Source organism: Sinocyclocheilus rhinocerous, unplaced genomic scaffold, assembly GCF_001515625.1.
Source record: "Sinocyclocheilus rhinocerous isolate Xijiao unplaced genomic scaffold, SAMN03320098_v1.1 scaffold946, whole genome shotgun sequence".
In the NCBI taxonomy this organism is placed as follows: Eukaryota; Metazoa; Chordata; class Actinopteri; order Cypriniformes; family Cyprinidae; genus Sinocyclocheilus; species Sinocyclocheilus rhinocerous.
Window position 1 is genome coordinate 1,356,053 of NW_015633151.1, and position 11,668 is coordinate 1,367,720.

Below are 11,668 nucleotides of genomic sequence, written 5' to 3' on the forward strand. Positions count from 1 at the left end.
ATAGTGTGGTAGATATGTGGGGGCGTGTTAGAATGAGCCGTTTTAGGGGGGCGTGGCAGAGTCTTAACTTTGATAAAGAATATCTCTTTGGTTTTGAGACTTCAGTCTTTGCAACTTTAGGGATCTTATCTATGCACAATCAGCTTGTAACACTCCAAAGAGAAAGGAAAACTTGAAATCGCATCATATGACCCCTTTAAGGTAGGTAGAATGTTGACGTACTTGCAAAGTTACTTATAGTCAGTTTGTCTGTTGGGGAGCCGTCAAAATAAAGTGTTAGCATAGGCCTATATTTAGCAGACATACTACTAATACTCCAATGACTGCTAGTTGACATGTAGCAGAGTTACTTATCAACAGCTGTCTAAAGAGTACCATCAAAATAATCAAGCTGATATTACAATAAAAACAGTTCAAAGCCAAAGTATTACACATTCATCTGATCTGATATCTGATCTTATGGCTGTTTGAGAAAAAAATATTACTATTATTATTACTATACTTATAAGTGGTCTTTGATGGCTATAAGTAAAGTAGCATAGGAAAGATGGCAAGATATGAGACTTATAATACATTATAACTATGAGAAATATAATCCATTGTAACTTAAGTGGATGCAACGTGTTCACTGTGTGCTATAAATCATCATACTCTTAAATGCTATAACCACAAATAAGTAAATATTATAATACATTAAAACTGTTCTTATTAATATTCATAAGATGATATAACATATTATAAGGTTTTTTATAATGCATTATGCATTCATTCATGCATTCATAATGTATTATAAATATGGGCTTCGTAGAAAGTGTTACCCAATTTTTATTTGTTGGGTAAACTATTCCTTTAATATTTTTGCCTCCCCTTACATTAGTACCTGCGGTGTGAAGGATGTACAATCTATGGAGGCAGTTTCTAGGCCTCTAAATGAGGGAATTGTCTCTATCTGTAACATCTGCAAGTCCCTCAAGAAAGCACATATCAGTCCCAACACTGACACATGCTCCAATTACAACCAAATTAGGAAGCATATAGAGGATGCTGAGCAGTGCCTGAAAACATCTGAGACAATGATTAAAGAAAAACTGGGATATTTAGATGAAAGCATGGAGCAGCTTATTAGAGAGAAACAAAATGTTGAGCAGCAGAAAAAAGAGAAAAGTCTGGCCATGGATAATTTGCGCATAAAAAAGAAGTCTGCTGAGGAATCATTAGAGCATTCCAAAGCAGCTTTGGAGCAGGCTGAAAGAAGTGTAGAATCAGCAAATTATACCATAAGAGCACATCAAGACAGAATGAACACATGTAATGATGTAGCAACTGCAGGGGCAGCACTGCTTGCAATACCAATTATTGCATGGATTGCTGGTGAGTATTACATTACTCTTACCATCACTCTGAATTTAACAATTTGTGAAGTTATGCATTTTTTTCCCTTTGGCTGATGTGTATTCAAGAGATTTCTGTTCTCTAGGTCCAATAATGATTAGTGAGGGACAGCGGGGATTTGAAGAAGCTTCAAATGCCTTGAGAGATGCTGAATGGGAGAAACAAAACTGTGAGTCTCAAGTGAGGAACTGGACTGTAAAAGTGTTTCGTTACGAGGGAATCATTTCTAAGACACAGACTGAAATTGAGCAGGCCAATGAAGCACTAAAGAGGATTGAGAGGAAGACTGAAGAGGTTCAAGAGCATCTAACAGGCACAGCTGAAATTCAGGAAGTGGTCAGGAGAGCTGTCAACCTTCTGAGTGTTCTTAGTGGAAGAGTCACTGTACTGGAGAGACAAACACAACGTTTCATCCTCTGGCAGCCTGTGGTAAAGTCCATGGAAGATGTGATGAAGGCAATAGTAAATACTGCTGAGAATCGGCTCCTCTATAGTGATGGTGCACCAGGCCCTATAAATACTTTGAGGGAGAATGTTGGAGGATTACTGGCTTTATGCAACTCACCCAGTAATTCTGAATATGACAGCTATTACTGATCATTTCAATGTCACTCACATAGCAACGGCTTATAGAAAAATGGGTTGTTGGTGTTTTTAGAAATCACTCAAGTAACTCTGGAAATTGTTTTTGAAAGTAATCTGTAAAATGATGTAGTGTTTAATGGCTGTTTAACTCACCATATATCTGACAAAACAGAGAAAATCGAACATGATTTCTGTATTACAAAACCATACTTGCAATTATGTTGTAAATTCACAAATAAATTTACAACAACTTCTGATTTTAATCACAATGCAAATGAGTTCAAATCTTATCCACTGCACAGCTTTTGTTAGGAAATAGCTCATCATTTAATGAACTGACAGCCTGTTTGCTAATCTTCAACATGTTTTCCCTAAAATTAGACTTGAATTGTAATGACTGCCATGTTTCTTATGTTGATTATAATGCATTTTACTGAATAAAGGACATGAATAATTTAAAATATTGTATTATATTTGATGTTGTTTAATGAAAATAAATATATGTTCTTTCTACGGCTTCCAAGTTTAAATAAATTGCGTATGGTGATGATATAACAATTTTTATTGAATAAAGGAAAAAAGTAATATTAAATAAACAAATAAATAGAAAGGAATTATTTTTATGGTTTCCTGATTTCAACAAATAAATTACAATTTTAGTAGTGTACATTTTTAGAAGCGTATGCCCAATTATTATTAATATTTTTATTTTTAATTATTATTTTTTAATGAACAGAATAAAACCTAATTTTAAATTGTGCACTGCAGTGACCAGCAATTTGTGCTCTCTTTTTCACATTCTACAAACATTACATCCTAGAGAGATAAGAACAAACATATCATATAATGTCATTGTCACACATGGCTCAAAGATGCAACATTAAACTCAAAATACTATGACTTTATTCTCAAAATATTATGGCTTTTTTAATCTTGTAATCTTAGATTTCTTTTCTTACTTTACGTGGCACTAATATGCTAGAAACGGGCTTCCATACTATTCACTTATATGAAATCAAAAATAAAATTTTCCCAGATATTTTGAGATTTGAGAAGTCATTATACTATATGAACATAATGTAAGTTTTAGAACTCAAAATTTCCTTGTAAGTATTGACAAAAGTATCCACAAATAATGTTTTTTTCACTCAAAAACTGAAGTGCTTAAACTCAGATTAATGCTTTAACATAGCTGTTTCTACATTCTTAGCATCGTTTCTGGAGTCTTTGGAGACCTGCAGTGCGTGATGGTTCATATAAAATGTAATCTATGCAATTACAGAATGGTTAAACATGCTCATTACAAGATACTTATAGTGGCTAGAGCTTTCAAATTGGGGTCTGTGATAAACTTGAACAAAAAAACAAAAAAGATTTTAGAAAATGTATTTTCATGGCTGTCAAAGTTACAGTTTTTTTTTTTTAATTGCTAGCAAGTGTTTACTACTTAAAATACTTTTTCCAAACTCTTAACACAGCAACACACCTACATCACACAATTAGCCAAATAGTTAATTTTCTGGCCAAAACCGTTTTTTTATTATTATTATTATTATTAAATACAAACTCTATATTTCAAAATGCTGAATATGTTTTTCTACATATACTAACTCTATCAAAACACAGCAAACCCGATTCAAAATCAAAACATTAGCACTAGTTTCTATCCAACAGAAACATATAGTCAATCATAGCACAGTGACTGTCAAAATACTAACAGTTGATGGCTTTACAAAAACTGCATCACTTGTCATGGTTTAGTTCTACCTAACAGACAATATAAAAATCCATAGTTTTTTGTAATTTAGCCTTCAGTTTACCTTCAACTGAAACGTCTCAGGTTACGTATGTAACCATGGTTCCTCGAGGGAACGAGACGCTGCGTCGGAGGACGCTTAGGGAACGTCCTTCAGCGTGACCGGCTCTGAATCCCGTGTGTAATCAGTCCAATAGATGGGCGAGACGTCATGGGCGGGTGACGTAATGACCAGGAAGCTATAAAAGCACGTGCGGTGAGACCAGCGTCAGCTTCTAGGAGTGAAGCAAGCGCTGGCAGAGATGCCTATCTAGGCCATAGAACCTGACAAAGGTTAGGGGCGTGGACCATCCTGCAGCGTCGCAAATGTCCTGCATTGAGACACCTGCCAAGAAGGCCTTGGAGGCCGCCACACTTCGGGTAGAGTGAGCCTTGACCCCTAGAGGCGAAGGGAGATCAGAGGACTCATAAGCAATGGAAATGGCATCCACTATCCACCGACTGAGGGTCTGTTTTGTAGCTGGAAGCCCTGTCTTAGGGGGACCATAGCAAACAAGCAGTTGGTCCGCCCTTCTCCACAGGGCAGCTCTGTGGACGTATGCGTCCAGTGCTCGCACTGGACACATACAGTTAAGCTTCTGCTGGTCTGGTTCCCCGAAGGGAGGAGGACTGAAGGCCTGGAGTACGACAGGCCGTGGTGTAGAGGAGGGGACCTTAGGAACATACCCCGCTCGAGGGACGTAGACCTTCAGGGTGGAGTGGGTCAACCCTGCGGAGAATCGGGCCTGCAGGAACTCCAGCACTGTACCAACCGGGCAGTTAACTGGGTCGGAGCTGGCGGTCTCCGCACCAAGAAGTGAAAAACCTCCACTTCAAGGCGTACGGTTTCCTCGTTGAGGGAGCTCTGGATTGGAGGATGGTCTCAACAACCTCGGTTGAGAGACCGGAAGCTATGAGTTGTGCCCCCTCAAGGGCCACACCCACAACTTCCACAGCTCCGGGCGGGGATGGATGATCGTACCCTCCGCCTGTGAGAGGAGATCTCTCCTGATGGGAATCTCCCATGGAGCGCCGTCGAGGAGAGAAATCAGGCCCGAGAACCATACTCGGCCTGGCCAGAACGGGGCTACTAGCAGAAGACGGACACCGTCCCGGCGCACTCTCTCTAGAACTCCCGGGAGCAGAGCTATCTGGGGAAAGGCGTACAGACAAAGCCTCGGCCACGTCTGTACCATGGCATCCAGCCCCAGTGGAGCTAGATGACTCAGAGAGAACCAGAGGGGACAGTGCGATGTCATCTGAGTCGCAACTCGGGGCCCACCAGCGTGGGCGTAATCCCGTTGAAACGAGGCGGAGGAGAACCAAACTGGATTCTGTAGACTCTCTCTACAGTACGCAGGACCCACTGAGACACATTTGGCAGTAGTTTCCACGCTGCCAAAGAATCTACTAAGGGAATCAGTCTCTCGAGACTGACCTCTGATGTAATAAGAGCAGCTAGCTCGGTGCCCTGTAACGGCGGACCGGCAGGCGGTGACTGAGAGTGGCGCTCGCGGGAGACTGCTGTGCCCTGTAACTCTGGCAGGGTTAGCAGACCGATCTCCTGAGGGCACTGAGGCGAGACGGACACCGTGTAATGCGGTGAAACCCGCTCCACCCCAGAGGGGCCTGCCCTCATGAGTGCTGGGCCAGTGGCATCAGGACTTCTTGGCCGAGGACCTCTTAGTCTTAAGTACGGTCCGCAGATCCGGCTTAGACTTTGAGGCCCCCGACCCAGAGCGTTGCTTAAAGTCGCGGTCCCGACGCGGAGGAGCACGTGAGGCAACTCTCTGTTTTTGTGCCTCCCTGTATGAGGAGCTGGTACTCGGAGGGGGCTGCTCTCCATACTGGGGCGTTTGAGGGGGCGAATCCTCATCGACGCCTACCACATCAACCTCCTCCTCGGAAGACAGGCGGAGCGTCGATCCCGTTCCCCGGGGGGAAGTAACCTCAGAGCGGGCTTCCGATCCCAGAGAATGGGCGCTGAATCTGGTGGGTGAGGAAGAAGATAGGGACTCGCCCGTCTCCATTCCCTCCACCAGATCCACCTGCGAACCCCACGAGCGTAATCGCCGCTCCACCGTGACGGAAGCAGGACCAGCGCCGCGGGGAACGCTAGAGAAGGCTCCCTCCGCAAAGAGAGTCTTCCGGGAGCGGAGAACATGCATCGTGAGACGCTCGCAATGCGGACAGTCAGCTCTCGAGAGAGCCGACTCAGCATGGTCCGCTCCCAGGCAGACAACGCACAAACTGTGTGTATCCCCACCCGTAATATAACGTGGGCAGGGAGAAACACACAGCCTGAAACGCTGCCTGCCCTCGCCCCTTATGTGTTTCTTTTTATCATGTGCTTTTGACATTTTCTGATTGACAAAACAACATCAAATAAGACTCACAACAGATATCAGACCGACACACACACAGAGCGCTTGCTGAATGACAGAAAGCTGACGCCGGTTTCACCGCACGTGCTTTTATAGCTTCCTGGTCATTACGTCACCCGCCCGTGACGTCTCGCCCATCTATTGGACTGATTACACACGGGATTCAGAGCCGGTCACGCTGAAGGGCGTTCCCTAAGCGTCCTCCGACGCAGCTAGAGTTCCTGAAGAGGAACCCATTTTACATTTGTAAGTGTTAAATGTGTTCATTCTTGGCAACATACTATCTAAAACTGAATGAGTCATTACTTTATAGAATGTACAATAGAAAAAAAAAATAGGGTCCCCTATGCAGAAATTCAATTGGAACCTTGATTAAAATTGCTTTTCAGTCGGTGGGGGTTGGATGTGGATGGTGCCCTCCATGGTAGCTGATGCCAGTGATCAACACAATTCCAACATACATGGCCTTTGGTTACTATGCAAGCTTGTTTCCGTCACAGAATAAAAAAGTAAAAACAGTAACTGTGACTTTTTTATCTCACAATTCGGACTTCTATTATTGGAAGTTACTTTATCAGAATTGTGAGATACTGTAAATTCACAATTGCAAAAAAAAAAAAGTCAGAATTCTGAGATAAAGCCACAATTAGCCTTACCCTTTATATTCCATGGCAGAAATAAGCTTTCATAGGTTCCACATGTGGGAAAAAACAAACAAACATAAAAATGCACAGTCCAACACACCTCTTCTCCCTTTTTCTGATCCAACTACTTCTCTACCTCCTACAACTATTCCTCTCCTTCTCCCTCTCCCAGGCATTATTTTTTCTGATTCTATGTAGTTCTGCATCCACAAAACCAATTCAAAGAGGTCTTTTTTACTCTATGTTGTTGATGTAATGGAAAGAGCTTCAACACCAGACTATTCCTCCAACTGAGACTGAAATCAGCTATTTCTAAATGTTTCAGTGAGTTGTTACTTAAAAATGCTTATCAGTTGTTACAATATTTTATATAGAGAGATTTTTTTCAATACCTTTGAGCTGCTGTTGTTGCAGAAGTAGAAGCTTTATACTATATTTAAGGTTTGGAACATTAGGTCTTCATTTCTGATATGCTGTGTTTAAGCATTTGTAAATAAGACTAAAAACATCCATGATTTTGGTTTTGGGTAAGCTTGTATGAAAAGAAAATGTAAGCATTTTAGAAACATGGTAATTGACTGCATATTGTGTGAAAACAACATGAATTGTGTTAATGGTATGGTCACAACAGACGGATGTTGTGTTTAGAGTTTTGAAAATGTGACTAGAGATCTGTAACACTCTGTAACAAAAACTGTAACACTTGTATATTGTCAGCCCTGTGTTCCTATGTCTTGTGGTTTTGCTCCCCAAGTGCTCCCCATTATCCAGTTTCTCCCTTGTCTATTGATTTCAGGTGTTTCTCATTGAGTTCCTCGTTTAGTTCCCTTTTTAAACCCTGTGTTTTCCTGAGTCCTTCGTCCAGTCTCAAATGTCTATTCCGTGTGCTACGTGTGTGTGTTCCCTCCCTTGAGTCTTTATTTGGATGAATAAAGATTGTCTTTCTGTTAGGGGTGTGAGCCTACACTCGTCTCACGGTTCGGTTCGGTTACAATTATCATGTCATCGATTCGGTTCAATTCGATATCATGATGCATCACAATGCATTGACGATGCACTGCATCCTCAATTTTACTTCACATTTATACAATTTTGTCAATAAATACAAGCAGTCAGATATATGAACTGTACCTGACCTGGTTTCTTAAGTTAGTGGTATTACCCCCTGCTAGTGATGTGACATTTGAACCGAGGCATCGGAGCTTGTGTCGAGAATAAATGGGCGTGCCAGATGAAGCCTCGATTTTAAGCTTGTGTTGTGTTGTTAATTGTCATAGAAATCAAGTGACCAATGACAAACGAAGCTTCACTTTCTGTCCAGTCACGTGCGCGATTCACTTTGCGTGTTGAAATGTTCGATCCCCAAGATCTTACTTTACGAATATGTTTTAATTCTGACTTATTCAGTTACATTTTAGATACCCAGTCATACAAGTAATATGAAGAATACAAATGATTTCAGAAAAATTCAATATTTGTCATAAAGGAAGTTGGAGAGATATGTGGAGGAATTCCTTGAGCTTTCCAACCAGGTGGCCTGTCACAACACCGCTCTTGGTGTGTGTTTCCAGCCGGGGCTGGACGATGATACGATCCGCTGCGATCTCCCCACGTGTGATTTTCCCCTGATCGAGCTGATTGATCTCGTCCTTTATTTAAACGGTTCCGATTTCGAAGTGGAAGATGTAAAGGAAGATTTAAAGTCTCCTCGTCCAGCCCCCTCTGAAACACATCCTGTTTCCCCAGCTCACCCCATGCCAGGAATCCCCACATACATTCTGCTCCTATGCCCAGCCCAGAGAGGGCTCCTGTTCCCAAGCCAAGCCCAAGGAGGGCTCCAGTTCCCAAGATAAGCCCAGAGAGGGCTTCTGCTCCTACGCCCAGCCCAGAGAGGGCTCCTGCTCCCAAGTTAAGCCCAGAGAGGGCTCCTGTTTCCAGTTTCTCCCTTGTCTATTGATTTCAGGTTTTTCTAAGTTCCCTTTTTAAGCACTGTGTTTTCCTGAGTCCTTCATCCAGTCTCAAACGTCTATTTCGTGTGCTACGTGTGTGTTCCCTACCTTGAGTCTTTAATTGGATTAATAAAGATTGCCTTTTCCGTGAATCCTCACTCCTCGCTCCGACACAGTAGGCAGCGCGTGACATATATTTTCACTTAAGAAATCGTACATATTTTATTACATATTTTCACTTAAGAAATTATATTTAAGATTATATTTTATCATTATTTATAATTTAATATTTTATAATAATATTTTTATAATATTCTGATCATATGAGGATCATCACATATTGGTGGGTTCTTTGTATCAAAAACTTTGAAACATCTTGACTAGAGTATGACATTCCACAATAACCAAAAATGCATTACATTTTGAAAATAGGACTAATTTTGACAGATTTGACTAAATTGTCCTTTTCTGCCAATACTGTGCACTAAATGAAAGATATTTGCTCTATATTTTAACTCTTTCATACATAAGTGGGTTTAGTTTCTATGTGCAGTCATTCAAGCCCATTTAATTGCATCTAAAAGTGTTTTTTTTTGTTTTTTGTTTTTTGGCATTTCTAGCATCTAATCCACTGCACCAGATGTTTTTTTTATTTTAAAACTCTCAGTAAAAAACTGAGTTAGGATTGTGTATTGACATTTTCATAGAAATCTGATTACTCTTAGACAATGCAGGTTCTCATGGAGGACATATGGGAATGTAAATCAGCAGCCAAATGGACCATCTCGCTATTCATTTGCATATTGCCATTGTCCCCTTAGTTATTCTTTTGGCTGATTCCCCTTGACCCCCAAGGACAAACCCCACAAATATGTCAACCTGACCTTAGCACGGCTGACCTCACCTTCACTCCTCCCTGAAAGAAAGCAACCTGGACCTGCATTGGTACTTCAGACCACAGTCATCTCAGCCTGGAGCTGCACAATCAATTCTGCCACGACATTAATTCTCTTACTACATTTTAATTTGAATTGAATTATAATAGCTGTGCATTTTTCAGAGTAAAAAATAGGCTACTGTTTCTGTTTAAAATATTTTTAGAATAATTTTTAACTACACATTTTAATCACTAAAATCCAAATCGGTTTTCAGGAAATAAAATGTCTTCCTTTTTTAAAACTATATATCTTTTGTTTTGTTTAGTTTTTTGTTTTGTTTTGTAACAAACCTGTTTTGTTAAATATTATATATTGAATTGTTATAAATGAATATTATATGTTGAATTGAATCCCACATAGATAGATAGATACTGAATTTTTCTTTTTTTAAATGTTTTATTTTGTTTTTTGTTTTTTCAACCAGCGTTTTGTTAAATATTACATATTGAATTGTTACAATTTGATATTATATATTGAATAGAACCTCACATGACTGATAGATAGATAGATAGATAGATAGATAGATAGATACTGAATTTTTCTTTTTTTAAATGTTTTATTTTGTATTATTTTTTTTTGTTTGTTTTTTCAACCAGCGTTTTGTTAAATATTACATATTGAATTGTTACAATTTGATATTATATATTGAATAGAACCTCACATGACTGATAGATAGATAGATAGATAGATAGATAGATAGATAGATAGATAGATTTTTTTCAGGAAGCAATTCTGGGACATTCTGCATACCCTGGATCTCACAGAAACATGGTACATAATACCAATAAGAGTTCGAAACAGATGTCACAAAATCACTCTTGTTAATAGGCATGGACCGTTACACATTAGCGGGTTTTCAGCAGATCTGGGCATGTCAACTAAAGACCGCTCCATGGATTTCGCACAAACCCTCATCAATATCCTTTATTATTGCGCAGTTCAATGTTAATGTCTTGTTGAAGCCCCTGTGGCAGCAGCTGCAGTCCCACCGCCCCCTGCTCCTTTCTCACCCTCCTCTCCTCTTGTGTGTTGTCCAGCTGCTGGTGATCCCTGACCTCCTGACCCTCACTCCTGACCTCAGCGAGTCTTTCCCACGCCACACCCTTTTGTGTGATGTTTGCCATGGCAACACAGTGGTCAGTGGTAATATATGTGCTATCCTGCTAAAGGAACATTTCATAAAGGAAGTGATTTGACTTATAGAGTCACTAACCCCAAAGAGTCAACACACTAGAGGTGCTTGGGTATATAGTTAAGAAATCAACAATTCAAGTGAAGGAAATAACATTTAAAGTAGATTTTCACATTACATCCTTCCAGTATTTGATAAGGCATAACTGTGGTGTTCTGAGTGGGTTCTAAGGCATCACAAGTGGGTTTTTTACCAGCCCAAAAATGTCCATATCTCTGATATTTTGGACACTAGATATGGCTTGAGTTCTTTCTTCAATGTATGTCAAGGTATTGTTCTGCTCGGTCTATCATATGCCAGACTCAAATTTTATTCCTAAAAGCTCAGAGAACTAAAACGACATGTTTTCTCAATAAGCTACATGATTTAAGGCATCATTTAAAACTCATTGTGCACCAAAGTTTAATACTTAGAATTAAAGGTGCCTACTTGTGGCAACGACATATAAGAGTGTCCACTATAAAGACAAATATTTTTAAATCATCTCTAATCAATCTAAACAGATACCAAGTTCTCAGAAATGTATTTGTAATAATGTTAATTTATAATGTCATATGCTGTCATCAAGCATGAATTAATAACATTTTCCTTGACAAGGCAATAACATTAACTAAACTAAAGTTTTACTGTATTTAGTGGCCAAGGCAATTGGATCAGTGATGTGATACTATTTTTATACATATGGTATATGTACTATTACTATAACATGTTTTATATTTAATTGTTCAGAAGTAGAAGTACAGTAAAAGTGAAAAGAAAGATAGACAGACAGAAACTTTTAATGTATTT

General features: G+C 39.9%; 1 protein-coding gene across 1 annotated transcript in view; it reads left to right on the forward strand.

The window, feature by feature from the left end:
- The window catches only part of LOC107743209 (uncharacterized), a 6,070-nt gene extending 4,081 nt beyond the window's left edge, over positions 1-1,989 (forward strand). The window contains exons 2-3 of the mRNA XM_016556352.1: positions 878-1,371; positions 1,478-1,989. Coding sequence (XP_016411838.1) covers positions 878-1,371; positions 1,478-1,989 — 1,006 coding nt within the window. The remainder of the gene's footprint in view (positions 1-877; positions 1,372-1,477) is intronic.
- Positions 1,990-11,668: the final 9,679 nt, after the last annotated feature.